The sequence below is a fragment of the Helianthus annuus genome, chromosome 12 (genome assembly GCF_002127325.2).
Source record: "Helianthus annuus cultivar XRQ/B chromosome 12, HanXRQr2.0-SUNRISE, whole genome shotgun sequence".
NCBI lineage: Eukaryota > Viridiplantae > Streptophyta > Magnoliopsida > Asterales > Asteraceae > Helianthus > Helianthus annuus.
In genome coordinates, this window is record NC_035444.2 from 6,818,334 (window position 1) to 6,838,813 (window position 20,480).

The window sequence follows — 20,480 nt, forward strand, 5'->3', positions numbered from 1 at the left end:
TTATTATAATCTTGTGAACGAATTACATGTTACTTGTGCGTTCAGTAGCCCGGATCTTGTCCGGGTTAAAGATCAATAGACACACCACAATAATGAGTTATACACTGACAGGTGTACGCCTACACCTCGTGCTCTGGTCGTGGCCATCTCGTAAGATGATGCCAAGGATATCCGGGACATGGTCATTAACCCCCCAAAGGCTTAAAGTAAACAAGACTGTTTAAACGAGCCGATCAAATTATTCAATTAACCACCCAAAGGTGTAAGATTTGATGCTCGATCAAGCGGTTTTCTATATACCGTAACCCAAACCCGTATAGGGAAAATAAGTTAAAAGTATTTACCTTGGTAAGTATAAATCACAACTAGCAAGTGAAGGTAGCTTTTACTGGTTCTTCTATTCTGGAACAAAGGTTTATAATAACCTATTAGATTTCTAACGGGTCTCTAATTAAGCCTAAGCTTAGACCGGTTAGTTTTGAGGACGATACGGTTCAAACGCACGATTAAGCGAAGACCGGATAGAACGTGATTTAGACCCGACAAGTTTGGATACTTGTATAATATGGGTATGCTAAATACATTCTGGATTTTGAGACAAAAATGATAATGTTTGACCCGTTTTGGTCAATTTATGCAACTAGTTACATAAACCGAACCGAACGCTAAAAGAGCGTTACGGGCAACCATAAGAGTCATATGCAAGTTTCCTGAGATAATATGCTTCAAATATGTTATAATATCAGTAAGATATCTTCTATTATGCCCCAAACGAAATTAAACTCAATTTACGCCTCATAAGGGCATTTTGGTCATTTAAAAGATTATAAAAGAGTTAAATTTGTAATCTGAGTTACAGGTCTGATTTATACAGCAAATACACTTAATTTAACATGTTATAACAGTAGGTTATGACCCGTATGTGAAACTTATCATTTAAAACAAAACTATGCCCCTTAGGGGTATTTTGGTAATTTCACAAGGGCTCAAACGGTCAAAACTGGAAACCTGAGTTCAAAAACTTATACTTACTGTTATTTTATAAAAATATATTAAGAATATCAGTAGGTATCAACCTTATATGTTTAATATGGTTATAGTGCATACTAGGCGTTAAAAACGCTTAAAAAGACGATTTAGAGCATGTTTCTGGGTTTTCAAAAGAAAGCTGATATTTTTATATTTCCAGAATGCTCAAAATAATTTATTTAACAAATAAAATCAGTAGAAAAAGGTTTGGGGTCAAAAAGATTTATAAAACTCATTTTATGGCTTAAAAGGGTAAATTCGGTATTTACCGAATTAAACTTAGAGACCTATGGTACGATCAGCCAAAAATTAAATAAAAATCTTCAAAAATCCCAAAATATTATATAACATCAGTGGGTAAAAAGTTTGGTATTAAAAAGTGGGCTTAAATAGGTTATACGCTAATTACGCCGTTTATTTAACATAAAGCTTTAAATTTACGATATTGAGCATAACTCTAAATCTGGACCTCAAACTGATATCAAATTTTTGGTGCAAGTTTATAACTCAGTAACAAACGTTTCTACTCTTTCACTTTTTCAAAAATCACGTTTTATAGCAAAAAGGGCAAAATAGTCATATTTAAGCATAAACCGGTAACATGCACATGAATCGGACAAGTGCTGAACCAAGTTGTAAAATCTCATAGAGTTGCACATATATAAAAATGGTCCAAAATGAGCTCTAAGGCAGATCTCAAACATGCATGCACGGATCCGAATCGAGAGTCAAAGATTAAGTCATTTTATAAGACTTTCGGTTCCGATCCGGGTTTAAACTGAAAATTGTCGAGTTGATCATGATAAAACATGTTCTTACATTAATTACAAAGTTATTTTGATGATCAAACAGGTTGCATGTAACCTACATTACTATTTATGCTAAATTTTGCAAAAACACATTCTGTTGACTTTTTAAGAAAAGCTTTGACTCGACAATCATCATGCTTAGAGTGAGAATCTAAAAATACCCTTTTGAGGGTTTGTTACCTACATAAATACCAACTTGTAGGTACTTTCAATTCGAGAAATGACTGAGCCATTTTCGTTTAATCGAAAAGTCAAACTAAATTTACGACGGATTGACTTTCGGTTGAATAACTAAGCTAGAACGAATTAGAGAAGGGTATGAACACTTACAAGAGTCCTAATGACAAGAAGGAAGCCCTATGAACCCTTGTTGATGACCAGAGAGCTCCAGAATTGCTCTTGTGAATTTTTGAAGATGCAAGTGTTCTTGGTTTACTACTTCAAGACCCTATTTATGGAACTTTGATCTCATTAGGAGCTGCCACAAGAGTCTAGGGATGTTGTAAGATGGTTACAAGTGCCCCTAAATGCATGTAAGTCCATTGGTGAGTCCCTTGTATCGAGCAACAGCTGTAAACAACCGATATCAGACCTGAAACTGGCATTTGCCCGTTTTCTGTCGCTGGGCAGGTCACGCGGCCCGCGTAAGGGCCTTCAGGCGGGCCGCCTGGGCCTTCTGATCCACCAACAACCTTTTTAAAGTTTGCGTTTTGGTCCTTGGTCCTTGGTTACGAGGTTTTGGCCATCTATCTTGCTCTTTAGACCTTCAAACTTGATTTTTAAGGACCTTGGGACATTTACAAACATGGAAAAGTCCTCGGTTAACTTTGCGCTCACCCGAAAAGTCACGAAATTCAACGTTGACGCATTTAGCCCTTCGTGCACGGTTTTGATCATAACTTTCTCATACGATAACGAAACTTCATGAAATTTTTACCACATATTCTAGTGAGTATATTTTATCATTACAAAGCTTCGGGTTTGCCAAAAGATCACTCAGAGGTATACTTTCGACATGTTGACACAATTGGCCCCTGCAGTTTGCAATTCCTCACTTTCTTTCATTTTCCGCTTTGTATGATCCATGATTTATCCGTTTAGGGTTATAAACATCATGTAGGGTTATTGTAGAGCCTATTTATCCATTGTTGTCTCTTTGGACCCTTATATTCCATAGTTTCACTGTTTGTCAACTTTAGTCCCTCTAAAGTATGTTTTCGCATATCCAAAGCCTATGCCACGTGTCAATGTATTATTGGACGTAAATTTACGAGGTGTTACACCTAAGCCAACCCGTTAACCAACTGACCTCTACTCGAGGCCGTATAATTTGAGCTAGTTGTCACGGAGTAAAGGGCATTCCAACGAGTACAAGCGTTGGAAACTGATTTCGAAACTTTCAAAGACGACGTCAAGCCTCTCATGGGAGTTTGGCGTCACGAGCTTACGACGTTGTTCAAGGAGGAAATGTCGAAGCTACGAAAGGAGGTGGAGAATAGTATTCGTGATTGTCATCGAAGCTTCTTGGACCTGGAAGCTAAAGTAAAGGAAAATAAGCAAGTAGTTGTGCATTCAGCCAACACCGATCTCTTCACCCCTAGGGTGGAGATCCTAAAACCATCTCCATTCCCTGGCAAAAGAGAAGCACGAGCGGTTGACGACTTCGTATGGGAGATGGAACAATACTTGGGTGGAGTGCAAATCAAGGACGATGCCACCAAAATCAAGACGGCCAGCAAGTACCTAAAAGACACGGCAGCACTATGGTAGAGACGTCGATACACGGACATCACCAAAGGTACGTGCACTGTTAACACTTGGGCTGAATTTGTCCAAGAACTGAAGAAACAATTTTACCCGGTCAATGCTGAGCACGAAGCTAGGAGCAAATTGAGAAAGCTCAAGCATACCGGAACCCTCAAGGACTATGTCAAAGAATTCACGACACTTGTCCTTGAAATCCCCGATCTGTCGGATAAGGATTCCCTTTTCTACTTCCTCGACGGGTTACAATATTGGGCTAGAACAGAATTGGATCGTCGCAATGTTCAAGATTTAGCTACTGCCATCGCCGTAGCTGAAAGCTTGATCGATCTTAAGGAAAAACGCCCAACTAAACCCGTAGTCGAAGAACCTGATGACGACATAGGTGGGGGAGCAAAACCAAGTTACACTCGAAGGACGGAAGGTCCAAAACCCCCAAGATATAATAGCAACCAGCCCGCAAGGAGAGGATGCTTCATTTGTGAAGGGTTGCACGATGCACGCGATTGTCCAAAGAAGTCTAAGTTAACAGCCCTTATCAGGACTGAAGATGATGAAGCCGAAGATAGCGAGGAGGCTCGTCTAGGAGCAATGCAACTTCAAGCCCTCAATGCTTTAAGTCTAACCCAAAGGAAGCCTTTAAAAATGGTTCATGACCCCTCGAGAAAAGCCAAGGTTAGTCATTCAAATGGAGAACCAAAAGGTCTTCGGTTCGTAACTCTTGAGATTAACGGAGAACAAGCAAAAGCCTTAATCGATACCGGAGCCAGTCACAATTTCATTACCGGGACGAGGCCGAAAGACTTGGTTTGCGGATCACTATCAAAGAAGGACTAATGATGAAGGTTGTTGGCGGGGAACCTAAGTCAATCGAAGGCGTAACCTATGACGCCAAAGCCAAGATCGGGACATGGAAGGGCAAAATTACTTTCTCAGTCGTTCCCATGGACGACTACAAAATTGTGCTCGGGTTGGCATTCTTCGATAGGTCCAACGCCATCCCCGATGCATTCCTCAACACCTTGTACCTCATCAAGGACAAGGAGGTTCACACGGCACCCATGGAGACGGATACAACGCACCGAGGCAAAACCTTATCCGCCATGCAGATTGTGAGAACAAAGCAACAACCACGTAAGCGACACGACGAGGGCGTCGTGAATTTAGGTGGGGGACAATGTCACGATCCGCCTAAATACAGAATTTTTTTCGCGAGTTCCGGAAGATTCCGGAACACTAAAGAAGCATCTAGGGCTGCCCAGAAGTTTCCGGAACAGCTTACAAGTTGCGGGCACGTCTTGGCACCATCGGAAGACTCTAGATCGGCCTTGAAAGAGCTCGGAAGGGTCCAGAAAGGGCTACATAATTCTGTCCAAAGTTTCAGCCAAGAATTCTCTAGAAACACCTTGAAAACACTTGATATTTTGCAAGAAGGCTCTAGAAATCAACTTATAAATATCTAAGATATTATGTAAAGAATTATCTAGATGGAGAATTCTCTAGAACTAGGAAGGACTAGTATAAATAGGATGATAGGGTCTCATTTGGAGATCACCCAACAATATCACAAGTAAACACACTTGTACTTGTAAACACACTCTTGTAAATCTTCTTGTAATCAATACAAAGTTGTTTCTTTGTATACACAACTTGCAACCATCACTTGAATCACTCAAAACACTACATTGTTGGGGCACATAGCTTAACTTAGATCAAGTCTAAGTTGCTACACGTGAGTCGAAAGTTAACTCCGTGACATAGTGCTTTTGCAGCACCTAACACGGTAGCTGAACCACCCATGTCACATTTCATCAGATCCATAGAACCAGAGCCTTTCTTAATGTTGTAGCCACCACTGCAAACATATGAAATTCAAGCTCGCCACGAGGTGGTAATTTCAACCCATTTACTAATGTTTAAAAGTTTCTTTTTAAAAAAGCCGAAACTCAAAAGTCTCCCAAGTGTATTTTTAAATTCTAAATTTTCTTTATTAAAAAGTATAATCTTTTTAAATACTATGAATCATATAGAAGAAAAAACTGGCAAAAAGGTTTTTGGGTCAATCCAACCAGGCGCGTTAAAACCGTAGAAACGGATCATCTTTCCTTGGGATTAGTGCGTAATATGTTCTAGACGGAAGTTTTAGATAAATATAACAATTTCGGCAGCATAACGTTTAGTCAACACATATTTTTATTAACTACCGAAAGAGTTTACATCGATAAGCACAGGAAGAGAACAAGTGTGTTCGGTCTCTATCAAATCTAAAACATATCACTGACTAACTCATGTCTTCCTATATATAGGGTATGAGTCATATGTTGGTCAGTACTTCACGTATGACTCGTACGTTCAACATCACTGAACATATGTCACATTACAAACGCATCACTCATGCATTACACACTATCTAACCTATACATATACAACACACACTTCATCTATCCTATTCGCACAGTAACGGATACACAAATATGCACAAGCAGCGCGTACCAAAATTACTCGTTTCTACTAGACCCATTACCAAACCCCTCCAAACCATCCATTTCGCCACCTCTAATATCAGAAAGGAAAATACTCATAGAAATGAAATTTGACATTTATACAAAGGAAATAAGATTATTACCTGTCAAAAGTCAACCCCTTTCCGACTAAAGCGAGCTTGGTTTTAATAGGCCCGTTTGGAGGTTTATAACATAAATGTATAAATTTAGGAGGATTTGTAGAAGCAGCCACAACGCCAAGATACGAACCCATTTTCAATTCTTTGCATTGTTCCGTATCCAAAATCTTTATTGTAAAAACATCACTATATGTAGCAGCAATCTTTGCAGCCTCTTCTGCTAGCACCTCTGTGGACATAAATGTAACAACACAAATAGTGAAATTGAAAGAATAAACAGAAATGACAAATGTTTACTACCCGGGAGTGAGCACGTTAGCAGGTGCATTTACAAGCTCTTTTGCCAATATTACCCCTGAGCAAATGTCTTCTGTGTACTTAAGTTTCTTTTCGAACTCGGGTCCACCTCCGAGAGCAACATTGTTCGCTTATGAAGCAAGTGCGACAACAACATTGTTCGCTTATGAAGCCTTCGCTGCTGATGCAACAGACTCACCAAGAACACGATAACTAGACGGGTCTGTGGGTCCATTTCCCAGCCCAATCAAGCTGACCCGTTTGGAACCAAGACCTGAAACTCTAATAACAGTTGACTGTCCCGCCTTTCTAGTGAAATCTTCCTCTCCAGATACTTCAGACAACAATCCATTCACTTTAGAATCAAGTTTTTCTAAAATCTAGTTGACGAATTTTATGTTTTTGTCTTTTGTCATGTCTTTCTCAGTGACGCCTATTGCAAGTATATCTCCTTTCCATTCTACCAAATCAGTTTCTTTAGCAGCAAACAATATCTTTCATATATCAAAAGAAGCAAATTAATATTAATACAAACAAATTTCTTTAAGACGACTTCACATAAATTAACACCAGGCTTCAAAACAACATCTAAATTAGTATTAGGACAAGAAGGGACCTTGGGGTGATCTATTTGGGCAGGATGAGTGAGGCCAAGAGTGGGCTTAGTAACAACATGATCCATCTGTTTGTTTCTTGGAAATAATATTTAAGAATGTGGATGATGAGAGTATATATAGGGAAGGAGTTGAACTTGGAGGGATTTGTTTAACATTTAAATGTTTAACTAACTATACGGGGAGGATCCGCGATTAGATGCGGGATGGTATGGTAAAACTGGTTAACGTGAGTACAAAGTGTTACACCTATGATTTGTACGGAGCAGACCGATTTTTAATAAAATTTAAATAAAAAGTTAGATATTTGAAAGTTAAAAAGTATTAAGTGTTTAATAAAACAATAAAAGGAAAAGAGAAAAAAATATAAATATGAAACCAAACAACAAAGTAAAAAAAAAGGAAAAATAAATAAATAAATAAATAAAATAGAAACAAACTTGAAAATGGTTTTGTTAATTAAAGAATAACTATTAATTTAATTCCCCAACTAATTGCAATTATTGGTGTTGATTGGGTTAGGAAATTAAAAAAAAGGGGTTATGTGCGGGTTGGATGGGTTTTTTTTTGAAAAATAAACTTTAGAGTAAAATGTAATTTGCGTCCCTGTGGTGTGTCCCAAACATCAACTTGAGCCCCTAAATTAAATTTTTGGTTTTTTGAGCCCCTGATTTTATAAATTCATAACAGTATGAGTCCTTCTGTCAAGCTGCCGTTTGTTTGACTGTTTGAGCTAGGGGTAAGACCGTCTTTTTGCTTTATTTCCCTTCTAAAAACCCCAAAAATCACTATTAAGCCCTAATTTACTCCCGCCAAAACACATAGACGGTTGATTGTGCAAGAGAGAAACCCAAAGCGATGGTGTTCACATGGCGACTTCGTCCTCAAGGTGAATACTACGATCCTGAAGATATATATGGTAAGTTGATTGTGTCTTCTTCCTCAGGGGTATAGTTTGTTTTCGGTAAGTTGAATATTATCTGATGGTTTGATCATTTGTGTTAACAGGGGATGAACCCAGACTATTTTCTCTAAAGATTAACCATGGAGGTGAGTTTACTGATTATCCAGGAAGGGAGTATGTCAACGGTAAGGTTAGTTACATTGACTGGGTTGAGTTTGAAAAGTTAAGTGTTGATGTTCTTCGTGAAATGCTGAAAGATATAGGTTACTCTGTAGATGATGTGTTCAATTATTTTGTTAAAGATCCTAATCTGTGTTTGGATTTTGGTCTTAGACACTTTACTGATGATGATGAGTTAGATTATGTGTATGACCAACTTAGAAAAGGATGCAAGTTAGTAGATTTGTATGTTGAAATAGGAGAATCTAGAATCAAGGATTCAACTGCAATGAGCTTGGCTTTACTAGATAATGTGGGTGAAGATAATGTGGTTGAGGGTGAGTCAGAAAGTAGCGAGGCAGTTTCTAAGGGTGAGTCAGAAAGTAGTGATAAAGAGAACAGTGATGAAGAAGATCCAGATTACACATTTGATCAGGAACCAGATAATCCAGTGTTTGATTATGAAGTAGATATGAGTCAGTTCAAGTCATGTGTTGACTTTGATCCTGATGAAGTCAATGAGACAATTAAGGATGCTAGAAATGAGAATACTGAAGAAGAACTTAGGCAGGAAGATATAACTTGTGATCATGAGGATTTTAGTGATAAAGATGATAACTGTACACTGCTGGACAAGGTTGCCAAGAAGGTAAAGAAGAAGAGAAAAATTACAGGTAATGTTAGTGACTTATACCTCCCATTTTCAATTGGTCAATTAATACCAGATAAAAAACAATTGAATGACATGGTTAAGACATATGGTGTTAAGAGTAGAAGGCAGATTTATATATTAAAAATGATAAGTTGAGGTTCAGAGTTATTTGTCTTGGGACTAATCCTACTTTGGGTTCTGGTGAGGGGCAGAATAGTAAATTTAGAGGGCTAGGGTTAAAACAAGATAAAAGGCACTTGAAGCCCACTTGTCCTTGGGCGGTTCAGATCTTCAGGAGAACTGAAAAGGAATCTTGGTGTGTGAAAACCATTACCTCACAACATCATTGCCTCCAAACAAGAGAAGTGGGCCTGTACACCATGTCTCGGATAGCTAATGAGATCCAACCCATGATCGAGTCAAACCCTGACATGCCTTTGCCAGCCATACAGGATATGCTTGTGAAGAACCATCAGGTGAATGTTTCAATCCAGAAAGTGTTTAGGGCTAAAAGAATTGCTACAACAAGGATCATTGGAGATTATAGAGAGCAGTATGGTATCCTAAGGTCTTATTGTGAAGCACTGTTGAGGGCAAATCCAGGTAGCACAATTAAAATAGATTGTGAACCCTGTGCTAACCCTTGTCTTCCTACTAGGCAATTCAAGAGATGTTATGTTTGTTTTGCTTCTATTATGAGAGGGTTCAAGATGTGTGGTAGAGAAATATTGGGACTAGATGGATGTTTTATGAAAGGTCCATTTCCTGGACAGATTCTTACTGCAATTGGTGTTGATGGCAACAACGGTATATATCCTGTAGCATATGCTTTAGTGGAGGCTGAAACTTTTAAATCTTGGGAATGGTTTTTGGAATTACTCAAAGATGATCTTGGCTTAGAAGACAGTACCAACTTCACATTTATCTCAGATAGGCAAAAGGTATGGCATTTTATCATTTAAATGTTTATGCCATTTTATCATATCTAACTTACATTGTATGAGGCAGGGACTACTTCTGCCTCCCAAACACCATAAGCAGGTTGGGAGGCCACAAAAGAAGAGAAAGAAATCAGTTGGTGAGGCTGAAGTTGAAGCTCATTTTGATAGTGAGGAAAAAATGACCAGGAAGGGCAATACAACCAAGTGCAGCAAGTGTGGAAATTTGGGACACAACAGTAGGACATGCAAGGGGCAGGGTGGGGAGAATGTGGAGAATGTTGTACATGCACCAAGTGAGGATCAAGTTGCAGGTGGAGAAAACAAAACCAGGAAGAAGTGTAGCAAGTGTGGAAGCTTGGGTCACAACAGTAGGACATACAAGGGCCAGGAAGGGGAGAATGTTCAAGAATCTCAAACTGTATCACAAGGTGCACCAAGTGAGAGTGAAGCTTAGTTAGGTTGATTTCAATGGTTTAAGACTTGTTTATGTATGGTTTAAGACTTGTTTATGTATGGTTTAAGTATGGTTTAAGACTGCAGTTTATATTTGTAATGGTTTAAGACTTGTAATGCAGTTCAACTACAGTTTATGTTTGTGCTGCAGTTTATGTTTGTGCTGCAGTTTATGCAGTTTATGTTCAACTGCAGTTTATGTTTGTATTATACACATTGAGTCTCAACCAACTAAATTTCATTAAACGTATCAATACAAACACATGCAATTAATGTATCAATACAAACATTTAAAACCCTAACAATCTACTTCCAATGAGCATCATCATTTGACCATTCGGAGTCAGAAGAATGCTCCCCCGGGTACAGATCGTGGTACCAATCATCCTCCGGTGGTTGAACTGCACATTCCCACCTATCCCTTTCCAACTCTTCTGAGTCGTAGTCCGCTGCTGGATCTGGAAGAGATGCTTCATACTCTGCTTTCAACACTTCTATCACAGCATCATAGTCATCAAACCACTCCTCCTTCAGCACAGACGACACTAAGTCCAACTCATTGTCAGCCACTTCCTCAACCAATTCGTTATTCTACACATCAACGACAACATTCATAGCATTAAAGTGATACTAACCAAAACTTGTTGAATGCTCATTCATACATTAACCAAAACAAGACACATAACCAACATTCATTACATTAAGAGACTCTTACATTAAACTAAAAATACACATAAACAACCACAATCATTAACCAACTAAACAATAAACACATCTTCAAAAACATCACTTCGTTAGCTTTCTTGATTGCAAAATCATCTTTCTTTTCCATGCTCCTTAACAATGCGGGTATTACCTTCTCACAAGCAGAGCATGAATTTGAAGGTGGAGATGAAGGTGTATCAGCCCACCTTATAAATCCACAATCTTTCTTCTGTAAAAACAAATCAATCAGGAAATAGCCATATAACTTCAATCTTTCTTCTATAATTTTAACTTACACAACATAAGAAGCGTCGATTTGGGTTAGCTTCCGTCTTTGATACCTTGTACCATGTAGGTGCACCACAAGAACACAGGAATTGAGAAGCTTCCCCACCAGCTGATTTCTTGTTGGAGCTTGAAGCTGATTTTTGAGACATATTCACAATAGTTTAAGACTGGATCGATCGATTAGGGAATTGGGGTTAGGGTTCGTATCAGATCAGTGTTCTTTTGAATCAGTTTGATGAATTTAGGGGATAAGGGATTATTTGTATAAGGTCATTAAGGGTATATTGGACATTTAACAATAGTCAAACAGTCAAACAGACGGAACCTTGACAGAAGGACTCAGAGTGTTATGAATTTATAAAGTCAGGGGCTCAAAAAACCAAAAATTTAATTTAGGGGCTCAAGTTGATGTTTGGGACATACCACAGGAACGCAAATTGCATTTTTCTCTAAACTTTATTAAAACACAGCTCTGACCCAACCGGACAAAAGGCCAAACAAGCAACAACGCCCCCGACCCAAACAAACAAAGGGCCAAAAATTACAACATGTACAATGAGTATTTACATCAGTCCGTCCAACTAATATAATTGGGTTTTAACACAGGATACTCATGTTGTTAGCCAAGGGTAGCAACCAACTGCGCTGATTGGTTTTTCTTCTTAAATTATGTTTCAATACGTGTTTGTGTTATTTTTTTTGAACGTCAATAAATCCTTTAAATGGACTACTAGCGAAATTCACCATATCGAGATACACTCGCTTCCGAACAGGGGAAAACCTCACCTAGGGCCGAAGCTTGTGAACACTCGTCCGAAGACACGACAGTGCGGTGATATAAAACCCGCTCAGTTAGTGGTTTGCGTGTGAACCAATGGGAGTCCACCATGTGAAGCAGTGAGCTCAAATCATTGTTTAATTGTCTTTTTAATAGAGTACATAATTTTCTTTGGGTTTTAATACATTTATAAACAAGTCGCATAAAAAATGATTTATAATCTTATTGAACTTTACTAGAGATAATTTATTTTTTTTTTATGAGTAAATTGCCAAAATAGTTCCTGAGGTTTGGGCATGTTTGCCATTTTCATCCAAAATATTTTTTTTTTTGTACCATATACTGCTTCATTTTTGGGATTTTTGTCATTTTCATCCAAACATCTAATTTGCTTTATTTTTTTTATCAAACATTTGGATGAAAATGACAAAAAATCCTAAATCTCAAGGATGATTTTGGCAAAAAAATTAGACGTTTGGATGAAAATGGCAAAAAAAAAAATAATACCAAAAGTGAAGAATTATATGGTACAAAAAAGTTGTTTTGGATGAAATTGGCAGACATGCCTAGACCTTAGGAACGATTTTGACAATTTACCTTTATTTTATTGTAGTAATATATTTTTTTACCTTTTTTCGTTTATGCAATCAATAGAAATGTTTATTACTTTTTAATTGTCAATAAAACTTTCAGAAATAAAATTCATCTTAACAATTTCAGTTGTGTAAAATAAAGAATATAGAGATATCTTATAACGTCTCATAAAAATAATTTAAAACTGAAAATAATAAATATATTTAAGCTTGAAAAGATGTTGATTGGGTCAGGCGGGTCCAAATGGTTCTTACCAGAAAGAGTTCGGGTTGAAATGAGTCGATTTAAGAAAGAAAATCCAAATGGGTTCACCTGCCATATATTTTTATGGAGGTAGAGGCAGCGGCGTAAAGCCATAGGTGCTGCGTTTGGGTAGCGTTACATGGTGGTGATGGTGGTGGAGGTGTGTCGATGACAAATAATAGGTAGTGACACTAAACAATAGGCATAGGTGGTGCGTTTATAAGAATAACCTATCTTAACCATATTTTTTAAATTGAGTTGAATCAAACTGAATCGTATATATTTTGAGTCATCCAAACAAATTATGACAAAAAGAAAGAATGAAAAAGAAAAATTAATTTCAGATAATCCGATATCCGAAAACTAATTTTTTATAGATATATATAGTATACAACCTTATATTTAGTTTGAAATATAATAAAAAGTAGTAAATAATAGGATTCGGATGTGGATTTATGAATGTTTTTAGTTATCAATGTTGGAAATTTGGAAAATAGAATATAGGTTTAGTTTTAATCCATGTACGAAACAGATTTTTTTTTAACTTTTTATAAATTCGGATATCCGTTTTAATATCCGAATCCATATCCGAATTTTTGGATATACAAAATCTCGGATACGGATTAGGATATTAATGTTCACTATCCGAAATTTTCGGATATCCCAAAACCGGATAATCCGATTTTGAACACACTTACCTTACATTGTCACAACTCACAACATAGTTGAAAAATTAACTAAAAATTGAAAATGTTATAAATGATGATAATGGACAGAAATAACGTACCATCATTCTTCTATTTATGAGTTAGCGTTAGTTACACTTAGTACGTGTATATATATAGATGTTATAAATCGGGTATCTATGTCCAACTGATCTTCCTTCAAAGTGGCCAAGCATGCAACAAGTGGTTGGACTTCTTATTTTCTTAAGGATATCGAACCAGTATGAGATATCGCTCATTTTCTTGTTAAGTGTCTCGTCATTATCGGAAATTTGTAACATTGTACTTGTTTTCATGATGTTAACTTGTTATGCAAGAAATCGACAAAGCCATTATCATAAAAATTTTATTAAGCTAGCTAAAACAAGATTATTATTAAATGTTGATCCAAATTACAAGTTACAAAGAGTTCAACTTTCTTTCTAGACATATTTTATTCATACACATTTCACAATCTCCATTCTCTTATACATATAACTTGAGGGCATTTCAACACCCAAACTTGTAGCTGCCACGTGTGCAGGACAATAAGATAGTGTTGTTATTAAGGTTTTAAGATGATGAGTTGGACAAAACCCATTCTACCAAAGTGGGAGTAGCAAATCCAGTTGCAGCCTTTTTCTTGTGATTCCAAACAGGCCCAGACATGTCTATATGCAACCATTCTACTTTCTCATCAACAAACTGCCAAACGAAAAAAAATCGGTTTTCGTAAAATGACTAAAATACCCTTATAGTAATCACAAAACAAGGGAGCTTAATTAGTATAATCATGACTCTTTTGTGATGATCACAATGGCAAAAATGTAACTTTTAGTTAACAAGTTGCAACACCAAACACATATAATCAATTCTGTGTTTATAACAATGAGCAAATAAGTAGCTTGAAATTTTTAGTTTGAACAAAGTTGACAAAAAAAAAAAAAAAGAGTTAATTACTGTTTTCGTCCATGTGGTTTGTCAAAAAACACTATTTCAGTCCATTAATTTAAAAATTGCGATTTCAGTCCCTGTGATTTCACTTTCGTAACCATTTCAGTCCACCTCGTAACCATTTCAGTCCCTGTACTAACAGAATAAATGGATTGAAATGGTTACGAAAATGAAACCACAGGGACTAAAATGGTTACGAAAGTGAAACCACAGGGACTGAAATCGCAATTTTTAAACCAATGGACTGAAATAGTGATTTTTGACAAACCACGGGGACGAAAACCGTAATTAACTCAAAAAAACAAAAATACCTGCTTCAAGAAAAGAGCTGCGGTAATGGAACCACCGTGACGACTGCCAGTGTTGACCATATCCGCAACCCCGGATTTCATACAATCCCAATAACTTTCTTCCATTGGCAACCTCCAAAGTTTTTCTCCGGCAACTTCCGCAGCGGCAACCACCTCCTTAGACAACTCATCACTAGGTGTGAAGATGCCTGATTGAATTTTTGACCAAAACATTATAAAAATTTTTACGTAAAAAATATGGGTTGGGAATCTAAATTACTACAGAACTTTCAGAACTCATAATATACAATCTTTATATATCTCTATATATTTATATTTAGGGTACTTTATCTTTTATTATGTGGATTTTTACGATTACATACATGTTTATTATGATTACACATATGTAAACTACCCTTAATATGTATGCAATCATAAAAAATATATATAATAAATGATAAAAGTACCATAAAGATATAAATATATATAAAATGATTGTTTATTAGGTGTTCTAAAATCTATTTTCAGCCCTATATACCTGCAATTGAGGGCCCAAGAGCAACTACACATGCTGCAGTCAAAGTTGCCAAGTCAACTATCTGCAGACAATATCAAATTTGGATTAAGATTAAATCTATAACACGCAAAATAAAAAAATCGACCCGAAATAGAAAATAGCTCAAAGTTTACCTTGTCGACACCTTGATTACAGGCATACACCAAAGCATCAGCAAGTGTAAGTCTGCCTTCAGCATCAGTGTTATTAACCTAAAATATAGAAATAAAAAAAAATAAAAAAAAACACTCATGTCATTTTATTTTTTTGAAACTGATCAAACTAATGAACTTATAAACTGGAAGGAGATATACCTCAATTGTCTTTCCGTTTGAGGCCGTTACAATGTCACCGGGCCTCATACCGGTCCCACTTATCATATTCTCGCAAGCTGCCACTATAAAATGAACCTGTAATATAGCCCAAGTCAATTTAAAGGTGGCGATAATGAATGGGTTGATTCTGGTTGTGTTTAATTGCAAACGGGTCAAACAACTAAAAAAAGGAAGAGACAAAAGGGTTGAAGGCCTAAGTGTATTATTAAGGTATACAGAATATTATTAACTCATAAGATTATTGTTGAAATAATTTATTTACTATTAATCATGTTACTCAACTGGTTACCTACAAATAAAGTTTATGATTACTGGACCAAAATGTTTTGGGTCAACCCAACCCGTTAACCAACTCACCTCTACTCCAGGCGGTTTAATTTGAGCTAGTGCTTTCGCGGCACCTAACACCGCTGCTGAACCAGCCATGTCTTTTTTCATCAACTCCATAGAAGCCTGGCTCGTCTTAATGTTGTAGCCACCGCTACAAACGAATAAGATTCAAGTGGCATGATTTACAAAAGAGAAAAAATAGAGGTGCCAATTTCAACCTATTATAAAGAGTAAACTGTCAAAATCCCTGAGATTTGGTCACTTTTGTCACTTTAGTCCAAAACTCAAACCTGTTTCAATTTTGTTGCCATTTTCATCCAAAACCAAAATTTGATCAGATTTTTCAGTTAATATCCAACTTTTTTGTCTTTTTTTCTCCCTTTAATGAAGGGCAAAATGGTCTTTTAACGTTTTATTATAACAAATTAAAAAAATCTGACCATTTTTCCATTCATTAAAAGGGAGGAAAAGGACAAAAAAATTGGATGTTAACTGAAAAATCTGACCAGATTTTGCTTTTGGATGAAAATGACAACAAAATTGAAACCACAGGGACCCAGATTCAAAAGGTTTGAGTTTTGGACTAAAGTGGCAAAAGTGACCAAACCTCATGGACCAATTTCAACCTATTATAAATATACACTAGATTATTGTTGGGTTTAATGTGTGAAGTCCTTGGGCTAAATTAAGTGCTATTGGGCTTGGATGATTAGAAAACTTAGATGGAGGCCCGTTGAGTTTTCTTGTTCATTAAGTATTGGGCTTGGATGATTAGAAGACTTAGATGGAGGCCCGCTGAGTTTTCTTGTTCATTAAGTTGTTAACCCTATCCTGTCTATTGTAATTGTAAATATTGGCAGAGTCAAATAAAATATCTCTAGTTGCAGCCGGTGGACGTAGGTTCCGCACTGGAACCGAACCACGTAAAATTCTAATGTTCATGTGTTGCTTTATATTTTCTCGTTTATTAGGCTATAGGGTGTGGTCATGACCCTCATGATCACCATGACCCTCCACATCAGCGTCATGTCACCTACTTCTAATCCATCATCCAAAACCACTACCCTAAGGGTGTGGTCATGACTCAAACCACTATTATCTTACTTTAATTTATTTTTGTGAAAAGGAAAGAAAATATTAAATATGGAAAGTAGGCTCATGGTTGCCATGGTTTAATCCATGGGAATCATGGTGGATGAGACAAGGGGGTGGTGTACCAATCCATTAATAGTCCTACGTGGCGATTAATGACCCAACCATGTCCCTCACACCCTATAGCCTTATTGCGTGTTCATCGTGGATTGATATTCCACTTCGCCACTTGATACCTAACAATTATTACCTGTCAAAAGTCAACCCCTTTCCAACTAAAGCCAGTTTGGTTTTAGTAAACCCGTTTGGAGGTTTGTAACATAAATGTATAAATTTAGGAGGATTTGTAGAAGCGGCAGCAACGCCAAGATACGAACCCATTTTCAACTTTTTGCATTGTTCTGCATCTAAAATCTTTGCTGTAAAAACATCATTATACGCAGCAGCAATCTTTGCAGCCTCTTCTGCTAGCACCTCTGAGGGCATAAACATACAACACAAATAGTATAAAAACAAATAATGAAATTCAACGAATAAACAGAAATGACAAATGAGATGAAATGTTAACTAACCAGGAGTGAGCACATTAGCAGGTGCATTTACAAGCTCTTTTGCCAATACTACCCCTGAGCAAATGTCTTCTGTGTACTTAAGTTTTTTTTCGAGCACGGGCCCACATCCGAGACCGAAAAAGTCAACAGACTCGAGAGATGGCTTCTTAGACTTGGATTTGAATCTGTTATCTTCATAAGTACCCAACAACGTGCCTATATAAAAAAACGGGTCAAAACAGGTATAGGTTATTGATAGGTAATTTTAGTATGTCCGGCCAGGCCAACGCCTAAATACCTTTTTATTCTTTTAATATAATATGATAAATGATTAATGAGATAATGATTATAAGAGAACTATATTATTATTTATTATGATAATAATTTATTCATCTTCCAGATTACATTAAACCTATTTGATCCATTTTTAGTGATTCTTTAATTTTAACCTATTTTACCTGCTAAAGATCGACTAAAACCCAAGTGGGCCCATTTATAGATAAAACGGGTCAAACCAGACATCTCTAGTCAAACACAAATTTTTTTTATTTTTATTTTTCAAAGCCTGTTGATCAAAAGTCACCAAATGGTCACATCCTCCTAAATCCCTACATTAAAATAATAAACAATCATTTTAATAGAGTTTTTGTAATCACATGATAACAAACATTTTATATAAAATAAAGGGTAAAATGCCATTTCCGTCCCTTCGGCAAGTTTTGCAATTTTCGTCCAAATGCTTGTTTTTCCGCATCTGCATCCAAAAGGTTTGAAATCTTGTCACTTTCATCTGGCTCGTTAACTCTATCTATTTTTCTCCGTTAAGTCAAGAGTAGTTCCGTCTTTTTTGTTTACTTAAACGGCAATTCGTTTTTTTTTCACTTTATGTACAAGCATTTAGCATAATGTACAAGTATTCAAAATACCTTTAACATAGAAAAAATACGAAAATACCCCTGACTTAAAGGAGAAACAAACCTTTTACTCTAAAATGGCAAGATTTCAAATCTTTTGGATCCAGATGCCGAAAAACAAACCTTTGGACGAAAGTCGCAAAACTTGCTAAACCTAGAGACGAAAATGACATTTACTCTAAAATAAAAAAGAATAAAAACAGTTTTTTGCCACCTCTAACTAATAAAGTCAAAAATAAAAAAAAAATTACCTTTCGCTATTGCTGAGGCAATGGCCAGCCTTGATCTAGGAGTCAAGCCTTCCGATGAAGCAAGTGCAACGGCAACAATGTTCGCTTGTGAAGCCTTAGCAGCCGATGCAACAGACTCACCAAGAACATGATAACTAGACGGGACTGTGGGACACTTTCCAAGCCCGATCAAGCTGACTCGTTTGGCCCAAAGACCCGAAACTCTAATAACAGTTGACCGTCCCACCTTTCCTGTGAAATTTTCCTCACAAGATACTTCAGACAACAATCCACCCAATTTAGAATCAAGATTTTCTAAAATTTGGTTTTCGAATTTTAAGTTTTCGTCTTTCGTCATGTCTTTCTCAGTGACACCCACTGCGAGTATATCTCCTTTCCATTCTAGCAAATCGGTTTCTTTAGTCGAAAAAGATATCTTTCATATATCAAAAAAAAGCAAAAAGGATTTAGACTTTCATATTATATAAGTTACATCCCCGGTAAATCCTGAACTAACGGGTTAATGTAAAAAAAAATCAAACTGCTTTCTTATTTTTCACAAAACAAAGTCTCTCAACAAAATTTTGACGCATAAGATTATATTATCTTTTTACAAAATGTTGAATGTCACTTCATCAAACTTTGAAAAAATGAAGAGGTAACGGACTAACGGATCATCTAAAAAATATCAAAAGTACCTGCATTCTGAACAAGTGTAAAGACTTTAATAAATCAAACAGACTTTTTCATGTTTTTTTTTTTTTTTTTTTTTTTTTGACATGGGACTTTTATACCAATAATATGTTAAGAGAATTTTTCTTGAAAAATAAGAAAGTATATTGGTTTTTTATATATGGTTAAAACCAAAATGTGACTACGTTTGGAACAGAGGGCGTATGATTCAAGGCAACTTTATTGGCCTTTAACCAAAATACAAATATAAAGATTATAGAACTAACACAGAATACAGAAAGATGAAATGATGGGTATGATAAGAAACTGAATGATCATACATACAAACTAACATAACACAACTGATATGAATTAATAATAAGCAAGATCAAAACTAGTGGAATGAATTAACAAAAACAGACCTTGGGGTGATCAATTTGGGCAGGATGAGTGAGGCCAAGAGTGGCCTTAGCAACAACATGGTCCATAACTTTGTTTATTGAACAACAAAACAATGAATATGAAGAAAGAAGAACCTGTAACTCTATTGGATGATGAGTGTGTATATATATATGGAAGGAGTTGAAAAGGACAGAAGGGTAGTTCTTGTAAATTTAAACACAAATTGCATGAAAAGGACTTGTATTTTTATTTTATTAGACTTTGCAAAAGATAAATTTTATATTTTATGGGAACATGTTTTTGAATTTTTGGAAGTATAATTGCTAGTAACAGTGATCAGTTGTGTAAAATAAAGAAAATCTGAGCATAAATAATTGATATAATAATAGTTTAAATCAAGATTTACTAAAATACATTTTGAAGTTTTGAAAACCAAGTGGATCCGGTTAGGTAGTAGCGCAAAACTATTCTAACCAAAACGAGTTCAGGATGTGATGAGTGGATTTAAGTAAAAAAAAAATATCCGGATGGGTTCACCCGCTATATTTATAGCGGCAGAGGCAGCGGCAGTGTATGTGTATTCTGTAGGCGGTGTAG

The 20,480-nt window shown here is 36.4% G+C and overlaps 3 protein-coding genes and 1 pseudogene across 3 annotated transcripts; 2 read left to right on the forward strand and 2 right to left on the reverse strand.

Annotated features, from left to right (window-relative positions):
- Positions 1-5,147: 5,147 nt before the first annotated feature.
- On the reverse strand, positions 5,148-7,204 carry LOC110892353 (annotated as a pseudogene).
- A 448-nt stretch (positions 7,205-7,652) lies between these two features.
- LOC110892354 lies at positions 7,653-9,007 on the forward strand. Its single transcript, XM_022139522.1, has 2 exons — positions 7,653-8,055; positions 8,145-9,007. Exons 1-2 carry the CDS (start codon positions 7,995-7,997, stop codon positions 9,005-9,007), a joined length of 924 nt encoding a protein of 307 aa, XP_021995214.1. The 5' UTR covers positions 7,653-7,994.
- On the forward strand, positions 8,917-10,292 carry LOC110893954. Its single transcript, XM_022141113.2, has 2 exons — positions 8,917-9,792; positions 9,860-10,292. Exons 1-2 carry the CDS (start codon positions 9,232-9,234, stop codon positions 10,244-10,246), a joined length of 948 nt encoding a protein of 315 aa, XP_021996805.1. The 5' UTR covers positions 8,917-9,231; the 3' UTR covers positions 10,247-10,292.
- Positions 10,293-13,933: 3,641 nt separating this feature from the next.
- Positions 13,934-19,997, reverse strand: LOC110893953 (leucine aminopeptidase 2, chloroplastic). Its single transcript, XM_022141111.2, has 10 exons — positions 19,904-19,997; positions 18,831-19,245; positions 17,687-17,881; positions 17,365-17,590; positions 16,050-16,173; positions 15,672-15,767; positions 15,492-15,569; positions 15,340-15,400; positions 14,823-15,010; positions 13,934-14,262 (listed from the first exon to the last, which is right to left on the reverse strand). The coding sequence occupies exons 1-10, from the start codon at positions 19,967-19,969 to the stop codon at positions 14,131-14,133; spliced, it is 1,581 nt and encodes a 526-aa protein (XP_021996803.1). The 5' UTR covers positions 19,970-19,997; the 3' UTR covers positions 13,934-14,130.
- Positions 19,998-20,480: the final 483 nt, after the last annotated feature.

Bases quoted from the DNA above. Each gene is read 5' to 3' on its own strand.
- LOC110893954 (XM_022141113.2), top strand. From the start codon at position 9,232: ATGTCTCGGATAGCTAATGAGATCCAACCCATGATCGAGTCAAACCCT. The intron at 9,793-9,859 runs GTATGGCATTTT...TGTATGAGGCAG, and splicing joins TTATCTCAGATAGGCAAAAG to GGACTACTTCTGCCTCCCAA.
- LOC110892354 (XM_022139522.1), top strand. From the start codon at position 7,995: ATGGTGTTCACATGGCGACTTCGTCCTCAAGGTGAATACTACGATCCT. The intron at 8,056-8,144 runs GTAAGTTGATTG...TTGTGTTAACAG, and splicing joins CGATCCTGAAGATATATATG to GGGATGAACCCAGACTATTT.
- LOC110893953 (XM_022141111.2), bottom strand. From the start codon at position 19,969: ATGGACCATGTTGTTGCTAAGGCCACTCTTGGCCTCACTCATCCTGCC. The intron at 17,882-18,830 runs GTAATTTTTTTT...TTTTTTATATAG, and splicing joins TGCCTCAGCAATAGCGAAAG to GCACGTTGTTGGGTACTTAT. The intron at 15,011-15,339 runs GTATATAGGGCT...AAATTCAATCAG, and splicing joins TCTTGGGCCCTCAATTGCAG to GCATCTTCACACCTAGTGAT.